At 31.3% G+C, this 20,481-nt stretch overlaps 1 protein-coding gene and 2 long non-coding RNA genes across 3 annotated transcripts; 2 read left to right on the forward strand and 1 right to left on the reverse strand.

Annotated features, from left to right (window-relative positions):
* Positions 1-3,016: 3,016 nt before the first annotated feature.
* Positions 3,017-6,558, forward strand: LOC121129356 (NF-kappa-B-repressing factor). Its single transcript, XM_040725070.2, has 3 exons — positions 3,017-5,041; positions 5,101-5,809; positions 5,867-6,558. The coding sequence occupies exons 1-3, from the start codon at positions 4,747-4,749 to the stop codon at positions 6,027-6,029; spliced, it is 1,167 nt and encodes a 388-aa protein (XP_040581004.1). The 5' UTR covers positions 3,017-4,746; the 3' UTR covers positions 6,030-6,558.
* An 842-nt stretch (positions 6,559-7,400) lies between these two features.
* LOC139907283 (uncharacterized) lies at positions 7,401-8,058 on the reverse strand. The gene is made up of 2 exons (XR_011783765.1): positions 7,855-8,058; positions 7,401-7,768 (listed from the first exon to the last, which is right to left on the reverse strand). It is a non-coding gene; the product is annotated as an uncharacterized lncRNA (long non-coding RNA).
* A 5,748-nt stretch (positions 8,059-13,806) lies between these two features.
* Positions 13,807-15,197, forward strand: LOC139907284 (uncharacterized). Its single transcript, XR_011783766.1, has 3 exons — positions 13,807-14,734; positions 14,811-14,986; positions 15,051-15,197. It is a non-coding gene; the product is annotated as an uncharacterized lncRNA (long non-coding RNA).
* Positions 15,198-20,481: the final 5,284 nt, after the last annotated feature.

The following is a 20,481-nucleotide window of genomic DNA, read 5'->3' on the forward strand; positions in this document are numbered from 1 at the left end:
GAGCGATTTTTTTGTCTGCGCCTGGTTATGGATGGAGCGGATCAATAAGCTTCTATTCATGGAGCAGAATCTGTTTAAGCACCGGCATGGGTTTGGTTCTTGGGGGGTGGTGTAATGTATAAGTGTTTTCTTCCCCCTTGCTCTCTTCTCTTATTTTCTTGTATCTATATATATGTGTAAACTACTGTTTTTTACCTCGTTTTAAGTATAAAAAGTCTTGTATTTTATGTATTTATCAGAGTAAGATATTGTATTAATAAGAATACAGATGTTCTTATAAACAAACCAAGCCTTGTATTATTCCTCCACGCCTTTCCTTCTCCTCACTTCTTTCGGTCATCCTGGATTCATTGTTATAAATAGTTTGTGTCTCCTCAACCTCGTCAAGACACAACAATATCTAAGTTCACAACTTAACAAAGTTGTAGCATCTATTGATATCTCTTAATTTTGCAGGCTAATGACTTTGTGCACGCCTCGCTCTCCTCGTCTTTAGCCTCGCTGTTATAAAAAATAGATCAATTTGAATAAGAGTTCTTGGATACCAAGGATGCAACTTGTTCATTTTAGGGTTATAATGGGACTATGTATCCATGACTCTTACCCTTCCTGAGGAAAAATACAAAAGATCCAATATCTTGTCACTAAATTCCGCCAAAGTCGAGAGTTGTTGTTCTGAGAAATTCAACAAATTACTATGTAAAAGATCCGATATCCTGTAACTAAATTCCGTCAAAGGTGAGAGTTTTCGGTCCGAGACCTTCAACAAATAACTAGGTAAATTGAAGGTGTAAGACCAGAGTTTAATTACAACCCACTCTTTCTGAGAAATCTTCAGTTAGATTCATAAAAGGGAAATTTTGATGACCCTTTTAATCCAAAAATACTGATCTCCTTTGAGAGCGAGAAAGATATATTATGGTTGAATATAACTATAAATATAAAGTACACTAGTGAGAAGAAATTTAATAAAACACTGGAAGTTTTTATGGATCCTTCCTTACCAGGTTATGGCATTCCATTATCATTCGGCTCCTTTGAACCCAGTCAATGGACAGGGAATGATTGAGATCTTTATATTAACGAGCTCGGAATGTGAGCTATAGACAAAGCGTTATTTCGCATTCATATCACTTACAGATATTAGTTCATGTGGATAATACAACTACTCTTGTTAAAGAAGGGTGTACCAAGATGAAGCGATATCGCTGTGAGAACATGGAATCACTTGATCAAAAGATGAAGATTTGAAGTATTCAATCAAATAACCTCCTATTTGTTCTAAGCCAAGATGAATTTCTTCTTGTCAAGAGATTTTCACACAAAGTAAAATAACGTCTGTTGGATGAGAGACGATCAAGCGGTGACCTTAGATGCATACTCCATCAAGTGGAAGAAGATGGGGAACTTCTTTTCTCCAGTTTCACTGCTTCCGAGAGTTACAAGCAGACGGGATAGACAAAGCAATTCTGATAACTCCCTAGTGAATAGGGGCAAAATGGTTCCTACAGTTGCAGGAGGTATCGAGGGAGTCACTATGATTGGGGGAAGCGATGGGAATTCTCTCGTTTCTAAACACTCAGAACCTCACATAATTTTGGATTCTGATGGCATGGTTGATTTAGAGGTACCTTTATTAAATCAAAGTTTCGATTCTAAGGCAATTAGTATTATTTTTTCTGATATTCATTCCTCAACTAAGAGGACTAACACATCGGCGTTTTAAACACTTTTCTAAGTTTTATTTAGGAGATGGTTTATTTCCCTTTAACTTGTCAGAGAATACAGTAATGAATTATTTAACATCACATCCCACGTCTTCCAATAGCACCCTTGCAACAACAAATGCGGCTTTAGTAAAGAATCAATTAACGCCGGAGGTGTTACCCTCGGATAAGCTGTTGACCAGAGTCTTGTAAGGTTCATTCAATTGACATCCTCAGTTACTTAAATATCAAGATATATGGAATGTTAAAATGCTCTATAATAAATATAGAGACTCAGGGTGACTGGAATGTTTTATCATATGAAATACTGGTAAAAAAGACCCTTACTTTAATAGGTTTAGCGAGTATAGCTTGCAGCTAATTCTTTAAGTTTATTAAGTTGGAGCTATAGAATCGATAGCAATTTTCTATTTTTCTCCCCTTGTTGGGTCAAGACAAATTCAATTTTAGTACATATTAGAATTAATTTAGCAAGTTTTTATCAGACGAGAGACTGAATCCAGTCAGACATATCATTGAATATGTAAATAAGAATAGAATTAAAAGATAAATTGTTTGTGATTTTGAGGGGGAATTGTCACCCTTTTACAACTCAGACTTCTAATAGATGGTTAAGAGATTATGCAAATGACAGGTATATTGAAGTTTTTAAAGCTCATAGCTTAAAAGGGGCTGTTGAAGGTTTAAAAAGACCTAATGACAGTTGAGTTGAGGAAGTTATTAAGCAAGGTTTTTGGGTGTGAGGAATCACGAGATAATGTTCTTTTAAGGAAATAATTAATTTATAATTAATAAAAAAATATTTTATTCGTTACAGGCCGGTATTAAGATTCGAAGTTTACGACGTATCGCAAATATTTAGTAAAGTATACAATATTTGTGTTTTCATTTGTTGTCCTTCTTTCCAACTGGTTTGGAGTTGCACAACTTTGTTGCATTACAAATGTATAGCTACACTATGACTTATGAGTTATGACATAAAATAGTAGTCCTTAACTTAGTCTACTGTATTAACGTCTTATTTTATTAAAAGAGTAGCTATACATTTGTTAATAATCCCTCCCGCCATCTTTTTTACTTAGTTGCACTTACGTCTATCAGCAAAAAGAGGATGATGTAAGAGAAGTAACAGATATTAGGTTGTTTATAGAGGTTGTGAGATTCAGGGTGACCAAATTCTTATTGTAAAGATTTTGTATCTGTTTCTAAAATAGCATGTGAAGAACGGAATTAAAAATGGATAACTACACTTTTAATAAAGTATGACATTAATACTCTAGACTTAGTTAACGTCTACTATTTCGACAATTACGTTATTACTCATCCTATAAAATTTACTACGTATTTAATGCAAGATGATTTTATATTAGGGAGCCTATAAAAAAAATTGCAACACAGCCTGGTTGACCTTAGCTGACAACATTTTGATGACGTCACAACGGACCCAAGTTCAGTGTTACTCGACTGACTACTGATAACTTATCAGTGATAAGTGTTATTTAATTATTCTACATAAATACTAGAAGCCGAAGGAGGATAAAAATGTTTTGAACTGCTTGTAAATACATTTAATTCATTGTGATTTGGATGTATTTATACACTTCCACTCATCCTTTCCGTTCCATAAAAATTCATATTTTTTTTCCATTTGGATATCAAATAAGTCTTCTGATCCTCTCTTTATCTTCATGATAAAGGGATCATCATCTCGCCTCTTTGTCTTTGCACCGCACTCGGTGGATATCTTCTTATTTAATGGAAGAATCCTGCATTGTGCAAATGCGCTTTTTACGAGATCATCTTATACTTCTACATAATATGTATGGAGTTCGATAAAACGACAGAATAATCCACTGAAAGATCCAGTAGGAACATGGAGAGCTCTTATCCTCCATCCACTGCTCCTTAATTGGAGTTCTTGAGTTATTTTCTCCTCAAGTCAACTCAAGAAAACTTAATTTCCCTTAATATATATACATATATATCTAGAGAGAAGAGTCGAAATCACATGGCAAAGGAGGCTTATTCAAGGCATCATATTCGGTTATGTGTAATAACATTGAGCTTTATTTTATTCAAGATTAATGTCAAATTAAGATCTTATTCTTACTTTATGTTTTCCAAATGAGCATTTTATATTTATTGCATAATATCCACATATTCTTAATACATTATTGACTTCTTCGCTATACTATATTTATTTGAAAATGTATGTTCTGAATCAAGACAACTTTTATTCTATTTTCTTTTTAATTAATTTTAGTACCGTAATCGTAGGAGTGTAAAATTTACACTAATATAATTGCCTGATAAGGAAATAAAAGACTATTATATGTAAAATACAATTAGTGATACAAATTTGAATTTCCTCCTCAATTGACTCCTCTATGACATCATCAAAATAGCCAGAACAATTGTAAACAAAAGCAAAGAAATTTCTTATCAACAACCCTTATATATATTGACCTTGAGATAATATCAAGGAAAAATATAACTAAACAGTAGGGAAGACAGTAAAAGTTTGTCACATGAAGAGATTCTGCGTTGGGATTGAGGGAAAATGACAAAAAAAGATAAATAAATATCTAGGTACGTACCGCTTCAAAGATTTCCAATCCGGCATCGTAACATTTTCCCCTTTATAATAAATAAGGGATCACAATTGTTCCTTAGAATTTTGAAAACAAGATTTCTTAAGTTTTGCAGATTATAATAAAAACATTTACTTTTAAATTATTGTGATACATCTTATCTCTGCTTTCTATGACCATGTTTTTGAATGTAAAACATTAATTAAATATTAATATCATAGTCTATTATCCATAAAATTAAATCGACGGAACACATAATGAAAAAGTTATAACAACTCTCCTACGTACATGCTGTATTTTTTTTATGTTTACCATGACGTCATGAGTGTTATGATCGCTTTTTCTACATACAAAATTGACAACGTTATGATTTATATTTTTATGTTTTTTTGATTAAATTGATACTTTTAATCAACTTTACTTACAAAATGTCTGACGAATTTGAAAAATTTCGTAATCCTCATGATTCTAATCACCAATGGCTACTAAAGAAACGTTTTATGGAAGAGAATCGTGATGACTATGATGAGTATCGCCTGGCCTCACTCGCTGAGGTTTTCATTTGTTCGAGGTTTCTTGGTTGTAATTACCCAAAGGAAACCATGGATTTGGTTTTAAGGTTATCTAAGAACTTGGATTCAGAGGTACAAAATCTGAAGTCTCGCTCTCTTCAACGAACTTTGGTCTCTTCCAAAGTTGCTGCCAAAGGCTTCGTGAACAAATGTGCGTTCATTTTAATTTAGAGTTATTATTAATTTCCGTTCATTCTAATTATATTTTAGCTGATAAGTTGGACGACTCAACGACGACGTCCTCAAAAGAAGAAAAAGACTTGTTCCCTCACTTTAAAAACTCTCTCACAATTCATAAAGACCATCCTTACTCAGATTTCTTCATTGTATTATCCCCAAAGTATAAAGAGAATGCTTTGAGCATCCTTATACGATCTTCAATCTTCAGTAAAATTCCTTTAGTATGGGAACTTGATAATAAATCATCTCCTGTAAAATGTACCATATTCCTTGAGAACATTCTAATCAGTGAAGAAATGGGGGAAAATGATAAAAAGGCCAAATTTAATGCTTCGGAAGATGCCATTATAAAGCTGAGGAAACGTTGCTATTCCCTCAAAATTAAAGTACCCTACTCTTCAGATTTCCCAGAGGTCAAGTTATGTCGAAATCAGGAAACCGATCCGCAAAATAGAGATTGTTTTACGGATAAGAACATCGGATTCAAACTTCTCAAAGGTATGGGATGGAAAGGAAAAGGAGGTTTGGGAAAAAATCTTGACGGAGTTAGTGAAATGACTCCTATAATTTCTGTGGGACGGGATTTTATGGATCGAGCCGGATTTGGAATGCAAAATACTGATACGGATTGGAAAAAATCTGTGACTTCCAAAATTAATGAATATGTTAAAAGTGGTAGTATGAATGATTTAGCCTTTGCAATAGAATTTGATAAGGAGCAAAGAAAAGCCATTCATCAGTAAGTAATTGGCTTTGGTCTTGGTGAATCATTTTAGAGTAAGAATTTTATTTTCAGAATTGCATTGCGATATGGTCTGAAGAGTAAATCGATAGGAACGGGGGATGACCGAAAACTTATTCTAAGTCGTAAAATAGAAAATCAGGATCTTTTAGAATATCTTCTAAGAAATGGTGGTGCCAATGATAAATATGAACTTATTCCACCTCTTTCATCCTGATTATCATCTCACTACTTCTTAATTCTTGAATTGATTTAGAATCATATTAACCAAAATAGATTTATGTTGAACTCAATATTAATCAATGTCTGATTAATTAATGATTTCATCATATATTTTTTCCTCTAAAAAGCTAAAAGTGTGATATTATTAATCATTTTAAGATAGTTTTACTAATCCTTTTAAAGAATAATGCGTTCAGGGAATATGATACACTATTTTTTCTCGAAAGACATTATGTATTTATCTAATTTACCAAAAATTGTCACGTTATAAAACAAAATCACATTATCCCACACAATCTTTCATTCATATTTTTTATATATGGAGTTTTATGTTCTTTGTCGTTGAAAAAATATTTTTTTCTTTTAAAATAATGTGTATTACTTCAATAGTGACTATATAGTAGTAATAATATATATAAGTATTTATCTTGGAATTTCAAGTATTAAAGAGGTTGATAGTTTATTTTTAAATCAGTTGTATTTATAATAATATAAAAATATATTCTTCAAAGATAATTAATAAATAGTTGTTTTCAATCCATTTTATTTATCGTAATATATATTCATAGCCAGAATAAGGGTTTTATCACGTGTAAGCTGTACACAAAAAATGGAATTTTTTGTAGAAAAATTTCAAAAGCCCATAGCCATTCACAGAAAGTTAAATTTTTTGGAAAAAAAATTCAAATATTAAATTTTCTAGTAAAAAGCAAGAATTCCTTAATTTATGGAAGGGGGGTGCTATACAATCCTTTCAGCCTAGCCCTTATAAAGGATGTAACAATTATGAAAATCATCATGAGCATACATTTAAAAAAAGTATTACTATAATTGTAAGAGTCATCGTATCGAAAGAAACAACTTTTTATTAATCCGTTGATTATAAGTTAATATTTTTAATCCTTTAATAATTTTTACAATGGATTTAACTTCATCAGAAACATCAAAGTTACACTATCAAATCTAGCAAAAGAAAATAATTCTTTTGAAACGAAACTTTATATCTTAAATGAAGTCAAAATCTATGTTTTGTGCTGAAATGACTAGATGGAATTTAATACGATAAGTGAGTTGAGTGATATTTTAAATTTATTTATATTGCAATTCGCTCATCCCAGAGTTGTTGGGATGGATATGTTGACAGAATTTATACAATCCACATTTGTCATTGAACTTTTTACTTTTAATGGAATCTAATTAACTCTGATTAGACTTTTATATATTGATAATTATATAAATGATCCCAAATAGAGTTCACTCATAAAATGGATTCATTATGATGACAAAGAACAATTCATATAATTTTTCCTTCGTGGAGTTATATAAAATGATACAATTCTCATTCCCATGAATAAAAGGAGCATAATTAATTATTCCACAACTTTTATTATTAAACAGTAAACGAATGAATACTTCATAAATAACAGCTTTTTATTATATATTTTATTCTCATGTTCATACTTGTGAGTAAGGATAATATTGTACTAGTGTAAACGATCTTTCCTTTAATGCATTCGTTAACTCCATGATCTTTTCATTTTTTTGAAAATTGAGGACTTGAAGATCCCAAAAGGTTTTGAAAAAAAAGTTTTTCATCATTTTCTCTCTTTTTCTCTAGTAATTCCAAAGAATCGTGTAGTTTGTATATTTCATTTGTCTTATTATCGGCTGCCGTCTTAAAATGATCAAATACTATCAGACTATTAGTTTTCATCAATGCCTCAGACTCAAGATCTGCAAAGAATTAAAAAAAGAAGTAAACATTAAACATTTTCAAGGGAAAAATACTTCATGAACTAGCAAAGCAAAGGACAGCTAACCTTTTAATAGATTGTTTATTTGCATGTCTTTCACTTGAAGTTTTTTGCTATAATTATTTTCTTCAGTTTCCATTTGAGTTCGAAGGGATTTACAGGTATCCTCTGCTTTTTGGAGCTCTAGAGCTCGAAGGGATACATGAACCTTCTCAGTTTTTTTAAGTTCTTGAACTAAAAGGGATCTATGGGTTTCTTCAGCTTTTTTAAGCTCTTGAACTAAAAGAGATTTATGGATCTCCTCCGCTTTTTTGAGCTCTTGAACCATAAGAGATTTATGTGTATCCTCAGCCTTTTTGAGCTCTTCCATTAGATGTAATTCTAGAGTGACTTTAGCTTTTTTAAGCTCTTTAACTAAAAGGGATTTATGGGTCTCTTCAGCTTTTTTGAGCTCTTGAACTAGACCTAAATCATGAATCACTTGAGCTTTTTTGAGCGCTCGAACACGACGGAATTCGTGGGTCCTCTCAGTTCTTAGGAGTTTCCGTTCAAGATCTCCCATTTGCTTCACACATCTAGCTGTAGAATCCACTAACTTATCATTTCTCTGTCGGTACAAGCTCAAGGTATTCGACAATGAATTTATCTCTGCTTGTAGTACTTCTTCGGACTTGACAGCCTCTTTTAGCTCACAACTTAAAGACTAGAAATAAATTATTAGAACTAAAAACATCCTTTAAAATCCCATATTACCTGACAACAGCACCGGGTAGTATTCATTTTAATTGTTAATGTTTAATAGACTACGTTAACTAATTAAATTAAATTTAATTGATACATAACAAATATAAAGTAAATTATTAGTAAACCATAAGATATTAACAAGTAAACAAGATTTATTTTTTGAATTTAGAAGCGTGAGTCAAAATTTATGACTCTCAACAACTCCGTCATTATATCATTCATGGTTCATCTTTCAGGATATTATTAGGGAAGTGAAAATTGTCGAAATTCCGATTAGCGTAAAAAAAGTGCATATTAATATATGTAGCAACATATTACTTTATAAGTGCTCTTATACATTATTTATTACTATTTATAAAATTCAACGTATCGATTAGTACCTCGAGCAAAACTCGTAAATTGCTACTCGAGTTTTATGAAGTAAATAAAAAGACACAAAAAACTCGACTCCTGAACATAAAAAGCTAGTGTTACTCGGAGCTCGTCAAAACTTGGGATTATCTGTTTTTCTTTTTCGAGCCCATTATAACATATAAATCTTCCTGGACCATTATCATCGTCCAAAACAAATGCAGACGTTTGAACAAGATTATTAATTGTTTTCTTCCTTTGTGCTTCAGCACAAGAAAATTTTGATGTTCTTTTGGTGTTTTGCTTAATCATGGAAGTATTATGAAAATTTAATTACGGAACTACGTCTTCCTTCAGCAAACGGTGTTTGATAGGTTTGTTCGAGCATATATATTCACTGCGAAAATCTTTGCCTTTGACATGAAGGGAACAAATAAGTTTCTCTTTACTATCAACAAATTTTCCACCTAAAAATACTGCAAAAAATTGATCAGTGAGGTATTTTAAGATGTATTTACAAAAAAATATTAGTAAAATATAATTTTTAAATCATTTTCCAAAGTTGTTTCCAAGTTCAAAGTCAAATACAAATTCATTACAGCTACTATGTCTCCTAAATTTTTAATGTAGTTATTTCAGGTAAATTTAGTTTTTTTAAGTACAATTCGATTCTATATTTGAGTGTAATTTTATTTATTACAAATTTAGAGAAGTATAAAAATGGAATTAATAAGCATCAAATTTCGAGGAATGACAGATTTCCATTTTTCTAAAAGCTCTTGATTTTTGCTACAAAATTGATGAAAAGAAGCTTCTTTATTTGATCTTTTCCATAAATTTTTCCAATTTTCAAAATGAAATTACGCATGTAGCATATATATTTTTGAAATAAAAAAATACTGTTTTAAATTTGAGTATAAAGTGAATTTAGAAGACTTATACGGATACTTATAGTCAGGCATATTTATATTGTTTAAAAATATTTACAGTAATTTTTTAAATCGAAAATATTCAAATGTAGTACTTGTAGCTCAATCAATGTTTCAAAATTCAAACACAACTTTGTATTTGCTTCATTAATACTAAAGAATTTAATAATATTTGTCCTTTGTTATTATTAATAGAAAAAGTTGGACTTCTGAGGTTTCGTTGACTTTTAAAATTTCCACTCATCCATATATCTAGTAATTCAGCCCTAGCCTAACTGTCTTTCTCTGTAAATTTAGAATTAGTGTCTTTCCAGAGCAACACTTTGCTGACTTTGGTGAAATCTGTACTCTTAATCCCAGTTCGTTTAAAAGTAATCTCTGCTTGGATGTTTTAAGGCTGGCGGGATACTCGACATTACTTGGAATTTGCAATTTGCAAAGTACTCCTCAGACCAATAGAAATACGACAAAACGAGTCTGCATTCATTTAGATTAATAAGTATTACTAAATGCATGAGGAAGGGACCGCTATTAAACATTAGTTACATTAATTGTAGCTTTCGCCTATTTGTCCATTCTTTAACGTATCAAAGCCGAATAATTCAACTGAACCGTCATACTAAAATTAGCAAGTACGCATATTGCTTACTTAAATAAACAAAGAATGTAAATTTGGATGACTTTGACCTTTGTGACTTTTTTAAGACCTTTATTTTAAGAAAAATAACTATATGTATATTAAATTTTATGACAAAAAGTAAGATTTAAAAAAAAAATAATAATCTGGGGCATTCCATGTGAAGTGTACAGTGTACCACGGAATTCTATACTCTCTGACTGTATACATCCTCACGAATTCATAATCATCTATTTTGATAATTTTTTGTGAGGGTGTTTATCTGAACAAAAAAAATACTACTTCTGAAATTTTTGACTTTAAATAAAAATCCTCTTTGAGATATATGATCAATATGTATTTTGCTATAAAATCAATATAAAATGACATACCAATAATTAAAACATATACAATTAAAAATAATGCTAAAAGAGATTAAACTATTCTCTAATCCAGTGGTTCTTAACCTGGGGTCGATCCCCCCCTAGGGGTTATGTGCTTCAATGGATGTCAAAACACTCATGATTTGTGATTATACGCTCTACTTGACAAATTAAGAATGGTTCGGTGAATATCCATGTGAAACTAATGGGGTTCAATACCTCCAACAAGATTAAGAACCAGTGCTCTAATCATCTTTTAAAATATAACACGCTGTCTTACGCAACATTTCTAACGTATCGTCACACAACCTTTGAAATTTCTTCATCCTCTCCCGGATATTTTATGATCAGAGATGCTCAAAAAGTTATCATAAAAAGAGGCCAGACTTTTTGCAGTTGTTACCTGATTCATGGAGAGTGCTCCTTGCCTTAATATATGTTTTTATTTACCAAAGCACAAAGTCAATGGAGTCCAAAAGTAAATTAGTGTTTTAAAAGATTAAGGAATAACTTGATGCTAAGGATATATTTCCTAAGACGAGACTATAGATATATCCAGACATTAATAATTTTTCAATGTACTCTGAGCATGATGACTTGTACTCGGAACCAGAAAACCCAAGATATTATTTTCTCCAACCCCATAGTTGAACACTATCGGTTATTCACCGATTGTTATTAATCAGATCCTTCATTTGAAATCCTTTATTTATTAATAAACATAAGACAAACTTTTTGAAATCGGTACGAACTTGAGCATTGTATGTAATGACTGAGAATGTGTTTCCCGTGGGATCAACGTGCATTTCCGCTCTACCACCAAAATACTTCTTTCAAATCAACGTGGTATTTTCTCTTATACTAATATTAATAGTTGATAGGCTGACCGATTTTGTCCATAAGGAAAAACTAGATCTCACCTTTCGAAATATGTCCATTATTTTTAGAGGAGCTATATTTTTTCTTCCCCAAACCTTATAATCTTCTTTTAAAAAAAGTGTTCAAAGATACATACCAACATTTAATTTTTAATTTCTTAACGTCCCGAGCTACTCTGGGCAAACCTACTCCAGTTCTTATTAAGATCCATTGTTTATTTCCCCCTTTTTTTTTTTGAACGTGTTACACAAATTTTGTCTTTGGTTTTTGTTACTTTTGATAATGACTAATTATTTAATTGGTTTATTGTTTATTTATTAAGTTTAACAAGGATTAAATACTTATTAGAACACACGACTCAATTTAATGTGTAGCTTTTAAGACTGGGCTAAGAAAGGCAGCAAAACGATGACTCGGGCTATGGATTTAAAAATACATCAATAATTTTATATTTTCAATAATAGGCAAAAAAAAAAATAATGTTCACAAAAAATGTAGACAATGTTTTTGCAAAACATTTTCCCCTCAATATGGTCACCTCCATTATCAATCATAGCACGGTGCCTAAAAGCCATGCAGGAGTTGATGACAAATTCCTTTGACAAGTTGTCCCATGCAGCCATTATGGGAGAAACGGTGAGTCCACGTTTGGGTATTAGGTCCTCTTTGTTTCCCTCTACAATGTACTCCATATAAAAAAGTCGAGGGTGTTCAAATCTGGTGAAGAAGGGGGTCACATCCCTTTGGACCAGAATCGAACCATGTTGTCTCTGCAAAAAAAATGTATATATTCAAATTAATATAACAGCTGAATTAACAACACACACGAAAATTCATACTATTAGTAAATGTCTAATATGAAACATACAAACTTGTAATAGATATATTTTCAGTTCAATCGCCCATACCTATATAAATTAGAAAGATATAAAATGAAACCCATTTATTCGGGAAAATGAAATTTTCTTCATAGATCCGTTGTTCTTTGTCCTGTCATGCCCCCCGTATTTAACATTAATAATGCCCTCACACATAACATGAATGAAGGTACCATTAGATAGGTATCAACCGTTTCGTGAGAAATGTACACACAAAAAGTATTTAATAAATAATATAATTCACTAAAACCTTGATCAATCCATAACACTAAAAATGTATATATGTATGATTATGTTGGCTAAATGTTCGAGGTCTGAAACATAGATGGCGGTACTACAATTAGGTCATATGATTTTTAGATAGTATCAATATTCAAAGGATGCGTGTACTGCGCATGTTTTAATCTAAAAAAATTGTCGCAGAAAATAATATCAAATGTAATAAACTGCCGAGCAGGATTACTCAAAATGATCTGTTAATCAAATAATAAATGTTTGAATACATATTCAAATATTTATAAGTTATTTTATAGCTCTGGGGGTGTGAAGGGAGTTTTTTTCTTGACAATGTATCAACCGGTATAATTAAGTTGAAACTGAAAATTGTTTTTCAAACTTTATTAAAAACTAGTTTGTAAAGACCGTGAGAACAAACTTAAGTTTATTTCTAGTGAATTATAACATAAATCGACAATTTTTTATTCAATATGGCCTCCCTCAGCCTCAATGAAGGCCTCCAACCTCTTCCTAAAGGCTGTAGAACCCCTACAGATGTATTCTTCTGACAAGTCTGCCCCTATGACCTTGATGGCGAATTCCAAAGATCTCAGACATGTGAGGCTTGCTCCATACAGCTAACTCAACCTGTGACTAGATAAAATAATCAAAAGGATTAAGATGGGGTGGGGGGGAATGCCATTCTAAGACATATTCAAACCACTTAATAATAAGGATGCAACTTTGTAAATCGAATAGTATATCATTAGAGTTGGAAGAAAGGGATCTCGACTTATCGAGATATTCGGACAATTAGCACTTTGGAAGATCAAGAAAATAAATAAAAAGTCTCATTATGTGGAGGAAGTTTTTTCCTTATGATGTATCGCTGGGGAAGAGGAACCCAGAGTCGATTCGTGGACTGAGGGATGAGGACAGAGGAGATCATATCTTGTTAAGTAAAGTACTACGACTTTATCTTGTATCTACCATGAACCAATACAGTATAATTACAGGATGAACGTAATAGGTATCGTAGAGAGGAACTTCTATGTCATCAAATCTACTTATTCCTGAAACAATGAGTTAGTAATAACATATATAAACATAAAACAGTAGTACAAGCTCAAATGATTGGCTAATGCTGCGTGTAACATTATTAGAGCCATTGTGATTGATTGAGTCGAAATCCCTCGCCTTATTATTGAAAGGTTGAGTTAATTGAATTTCAAGTATCCGCCATCACTGGATCCAATTCGGAAATAGGAAGAGAAAGTATGGCGTCCGGGCCAACTTATACAATGTAACCTAAATACCATTGTTTTTTTTATTATTATAAATTAATAGCAAAGGGTTACCCGGCGTTGCTTGGGCCAACGAGGGAGTGGGAAATCATATTGAAAATGGTTTATTCTAAATATTTAGACCCCTTTCTTTCAGAAGAGCGCTGAGGTTGGATTACATTTACAATTTGAGAGAGGCATCGTTTGTGAAGTTTCACTTGGCGTCATTAGGCGTCATCAGAATCATTAACATGCGTAAAAACCATAGTCACGTCAACTTGAATCTTGAAGCCAGGTGAACGCAAGAATATTGATCTACTCGATCAATATTTTCTAGTGCAACGCTACAGTAGTCGATGTTATGTACAAATGTTACAATTTGGTGATCATTTTTTGAAATTTGAAACATTCATTTTGTTTTTTGACATTAATTGTTACACTTTTGATCATATCAAGAAGCTTTTACTATATTATCAACTATCTTCTAGAAGGAACACGGATCAAGATAGGGTTGGTCATGCTTTTGCCAAAAAATATCATTTCTAGACGAGGTAGGAAGTGTCTGGTTTTCACGTATCTTATGTATAATAAGAGTTTTAGATCCTGATCTTCATTTTTTAGGTATCTGATTATGTCAGAGGGTATTTTTAACTCTCTTTTCTCGTTGGTAAATTAATTCAATATATAGGATTCAATATTTGACTAAACAAAAATAACTAGAAGTGAATATTTTTATTTTCCAGGTTGGCCCTCTTGTTTCTCCAAGGGAATTTTCGAGCTCATCAAGTAGTCCTATAAAAGTAGCTGAAAGGCTGGCATTGACCTTAAGATATGGAATCTGGAAGCTTGATAAAACTCTAATCTTAGTGTACCTCATTAATCATAATTCTTCCGTGTCACAAATGGATCTAGTATAAAAGTATATTATCGCAGTTATAAAATGTTGCATAATAAATTAAAATATTTTGTTTCCTTTCAATCAGGTCGTAGGAAAGGATTTGGAACAACCGCTGTGTTTGTTATTGAATCCAAGGATATCATTTGTACATATCATGGAAAAATTTGGTAATTTTTGAGGTTCCTTCAACTCTGCCATCATAAATTATGTATTGTCCATTTCATCTTCTCTATAGCTGCGATTGTCAAAATTTGGAACTCTTCTATTAATTGGCACATCTCTCGCCTTATGTATATTGGATTTCGAGTCAGTGACGTACTCTACGTCAATATTTTTGAAGGGTGTTATGATTAGAACTAGGATTTTAATTCTGTTTTTAAGTGCTTCCGTATAGGGAGCCTCTTGTTCTTTATCCCACAGTAATCCTTGGCAAAGAATCCCTCCTGTCTTTATCTGTTCGTTTGAATGAGCATGCAATACATATCAAATCAGTATTCCTATTTTTTGTTCCTAGTCCTCCTTTATATTTTGTTATCTGCATTCCGTGTCTTATAATGTTTTATACGGTGTATGGGGTATTTGCCTTTGAATATTTTTATAAATTTTTGTCCTATTGTGCAGTTGTATTTTGTCACTTTAAACGATTTAAATTATTATTATCTGATGCAAAGTCTTGATTCTGTCAATTATATTCAAATCGGATATTTTAAAAGTGTTTATCCGTATTTGAAGTATGTTTACCATACAGTTTATATCCTTGTTATACGTGTTATTTTTGTTTGTTTTTGATATTACTAAATTGTTGTATTTCCTTACATGCCTAGGTTCCATTATAGCTTTTTTTCAAGTAAAGTTGTCATATAGATATGTTGATTTATTCCAATCAGCTCTTATGTATTCAAGGTTTTAATTTTATTCGTATATCTTCATTGATTAGATAAGTAGCATTGTCTTCATAAAAAAACTCTCACGAACTTTTTTACAGTACGTTGTAGTTCTTAATTGTCCAGGTCTTATAGTAATGTTAAATAAAACTGAGTTTAAAGGATATACTTGGAGACATTCTCTGATAATATTAATTTAATCTCCTCACGCTGAAATAATTAGTGTTGATTCTTTTAGGATAGGTGCAAATAGCCGTATAAATATTTCAGGAATGTATAATGTATGGAGTTGGTATGCAATACATATAATGTGGTCATACAAAATGTCAAATAATTTCGTAAAATAAATAAATATCTGTTTTTTATCATGTCATTCTATCCATTGGATCGCTGACTTTTGTTTTATTGTAATTGGTTATTATTTTTCATGTCATTTATATCTAGGTTAAATTAATTTTTAAAATTAAATTTAATAAAAGAAATTTGAAACTCATGAAGTGTCTAAAAAGTTGTACTCTCCCTTAATTTTTTATATTATGTACTTTAATGTTTGAAACATAATAAATTTTTGTAGACATAATTTATTATAAATATTTATATTTTATTAAATAAATACTAGCCCGAACACACTATTTTAAAGATAGCAAATGAAAAATATTTCATTTATATTTAGTTTGTCTATGTTAAAATTCTAAACTAAAACGATCTACTATAAATAAATGATAGGTGCATTTCTATTGTAAATTATCCTTGTATTCTACATTTTTTGTTATTTTCTGTCTAATTAAGGTAAATAGAATCAATCTGCACCCTCTTTTGACACTCTTGAAAATGCAACTTATAATTAATAATACCATGTTAAAATACTGATTTTGCTAAATATATATTTTCCGTTTGTACAATAATTCGTTTTTAGATTTTTTTTTTGTGGATTTTCGAAAATACCTTTAAAAAAACTCTGAGACACGGGGTATCGATCTTGTTTTATGAAAAAAATCAACTTATTCCCCTAAAAAACAAACTTATCCTCCAGAATCCAGGAATTTCTTATGAACAGAATGAAACATAGTTCTACGTACGTACCTCAGAATTTGGAACAACTTTTATTTTATTTGTAAAGTCTGCATCTGTCTCCGTTTTTGAAGTTTTTATCATTTCTCCCCCATCTGTGACGAACATCAGACAAACACAAATTATTTTAATACAATGTAGAATCATGAATTAGAAATGGTAGAATATAGTCTAATTTTTGTTCATAAAATCATGAAGGATGTTCCTTTTCGCATTCCGTCTCAATAATAAACTACTTATTTTGTGAATAGTACGAAATTTCTGACTTGCAGAGATACATTTGAGTTTTGCATTTACATGTTATCCGAAGATTTCATCGGAATCACACTTAATTGTACTCAGAAATTTGCGTCTATCTTCCAACTGCGAGATATACTCTAATATGAAGGTCTCATCCAACTCCCTTTTTTATGATTTTGCGTAGAGTTTGAGTAAAGGACATGGATGAGCTCTCTCTCCCTAAAAATTAAATACCTAAGACTTTGCATTTATATAATGAATCAATATATATATAATTACTATGGCAAAACGAGTTCTTCAACTTCATCCAAATATTGAATTCCTTCGATATAGGATTTTTTCCTCGATACTGGAGTTTCTTCTTCAAGAAAGTTACTAAAAGTTATAAATATAATTTTTTGTGCGATAGTTGATAAAGGAAGAGTAAAAAATAACTATCTACGGTTTATAGAATCTCCCAAGAGCTTCATAAGTGGAAACAGGGCAATTCAGGTATATACAATGGCCCAGTATACCTGCTCCATCCTTCCTTACACTTTTTTAATTCTCAGACAAATTTATCTTATGTTTTTCCACCTCGCCTGACAATCATCAAGTGGTACACCAACCTATTGGATAAAATGTTAGAAAATTATTCATTGTCTCTAATGTCAATGGTACAATTATAGTTTTGGGGAAGGGGCAATTCTAGGTTGCTACTACATAAATTTGGTAAATCTTGGACGGGGAATCCCGTTTTCATTTTGTTTACGTTTGCATAATTGTAGGCTCCACAACACGTATTAAAGCTTCTATTGAAGAAGCTTCGCGACGCAATACCTGATAACATATTGTATACCACTCTTTAGGATAATATAGCGTCGGTATATTGTAAATTATATTCAATGTATTATTATTATAAACAGCTGAACAACATATGTACATGGAAATATTTGTGTAGATGATAAGTCTATCTTTTAATACTGTCGAAATGTTGACAATCGAAATTTGCGAAGAAAATTTTGAAAAACTATTTTGTACTTTTTTGGAAGAAAAAAAAGTAGTAAATTGTATTTATTGGCATTGAAAATAGGAGCACAAATCTACCAAGGTTTTTCCGTACATGCAAGACCCAAGGACTCCTGTAAGCAGGACTGGACACGCGCAAACATGAATTCAAATACGAGTGCAACATGGGTCTATTGAAAAAAAACAAAAACAATGCAACTTGTTTGGTAAGATAATAAGTAATAACTATTACTTTTTAGTTACTTTGTGGACGCCATCTTTATTGTGTTTTGTAATTACAATCATGCCCACTAAGTGTTGTGCTCCAGGGTGTAGAACGGGCTATGACTACGAACCACAACTCCATCCGACCTTCTCTACCTCTCCTGTATTTATGCTTACTCCATGTTCTCTTACATCACATCATTCCTGAAGAGAAAGACAGTTTACTTGGCACACCAAATCCTAGAGCTTGATTTGTTGCCACATTCATTGACAGGATGCAGGACAGTTTAAACTCTGAAATTATCATCGTTGTGGGAGTAAAGTCCGAGGAAGGACACTCCTCGGACTTTACTTTTCTTCAAAGAATTTCATTCGCTTTGTTTAATGTCATGGGTAAAAATTTAAGTGCTAAACTAAATGATGACATCCAATTTTTAACAAAAAAGAAAATAGCAACTAAGAATTTAGAAGCTAATAGAAAAAAAAGCTAAATTTCAAACAAAATCTTTTGACTTGTAGACTTGGACCAACTTTGTACTTTTTGATAGTGCCTTTTCTTTTTTATATGCTTCTAATGTTTATTTTGATTAAAGTACTAATAAAATACCACTTCTATTAGAAATATATAGCCTCATTTGATTATTTTGATGATTTTCCCTAGCAAAATACTTTTAAAAACTCTTTATTTTGTAGCAAAACACTTTAAGAAAGACATTTCATATATGATATAGAATAAACAAAGCCCCTTGGTAATGCGTGAGCGCAGTGTCCTGTCCTGCTTACAGGAGTCCTTGCAAGACCTAAAAAAATATGGAAAATTGCCCTCGTTAACTGGTTCATTTTAACAAATATTGCAGAAAATTATGTAATAAAATGTTACGGAAATAAAAAAATTTCATATTAGGGTAAAGTTAGTGTATATAATTTTATGGTCCAAAATGTATCGTTTTGTAGCATTTCTTCTTTCTACACTGGTGTCTTGTATTTTGATTCATTCGTCCTTACATTATTTTTCATTATATTTAAGATATCTATAAATTATTAGAAATAGTACTAGTAAATTTTGCTATGTTTTGATTAAAAGCCAAATGTTATGGTAATTTAAAATTGTTGGGACACTGGTGTCCCTCTGGGTTTGAAAGCTATTTTTCTTTCTCCTTTTATTTTATTTTAAAATTTGTTTAGTATGAGACATGTATCTTTGGTTTTTGTCCTTATAGAGTATTCATATTAAAATACTTTATATTAGTAGACAGATTAGCAAGTAATATTTGTACATACAAATATTTTTATAAATACTTTATTATTGAATGTAGAGTTGTTCATAAAAAAACAAAAATTAAACCAAGAATATTTTAACCTTTTTAGCAGCACTATTAGTAACAAAATGTATAGCATTTTTTACAAAGCAGACAGTGTTGATAAAGAAGACAGTGACAATTCATTATAGAATTCTAATGCTTAAGTTATAGCTGATGAAGAAGTTACGAATGTATAGAACGCTTCATTGGCTTCAAAGACAATGGTTAAATGGAGTAAATGTAAGTAAAATGTTAACTTATACTGAATCAGTGAAACTCCATCAATAATAAGAACTTTAGAAAAATTGGTCAACCAATAAAAAGAGATGAGTATCATAGTATAGGTTTCAGTCGAGAGGCTCCTACATGTAAGGGCCCGGATAAAACACTTTTTTCTTCAGTTTGCATTCCAACATATAAGAAGTGTAATCATAATATCCTTTATAACAAAATTAAGGTCATGACATGTTCTTGGTCTAAAATCACGTATATTATTGTTATTCCAAGTAGTAAAACACAAAAGTGATGTTTAAAACTTCAACAGATTCAGACCTTTAATTACGCGTATAGGATTTTTATACAATTTAGAGCTTTATTTGGGCATGATAGAATCATATAAACAAAAATCTAATCATGCTTCATGCCAATGAATTATCTTTTATTTTTGAGTTTATATTGTGGCACTTTGGGTCCTAAAAAATATTCCAGACCAATTGGAAAATGATTGTCTGGCTGTGAAAATGAAACTGTCATTCCTTTTCCCTCGGTGACTAGTAATTTTCCTAACTTACCGAAGAATGTGGTCGAT

The sequence above is a fragment of the Lepeophtheirus salmonis genome, chromosome 14 (assembly GCF_016086655.4).
Source record: "Lepeophtheirus salmonis chromosome 14, UVic_Lsal_1.4, whole genome shotgun sequence".
NCBI lineage: Eukaryota > Metazoa > Arthropoda > Copepoda > Siphonostomatoida > Caligidae > Lepeophtheirus > Lepeophtheirus salmonis.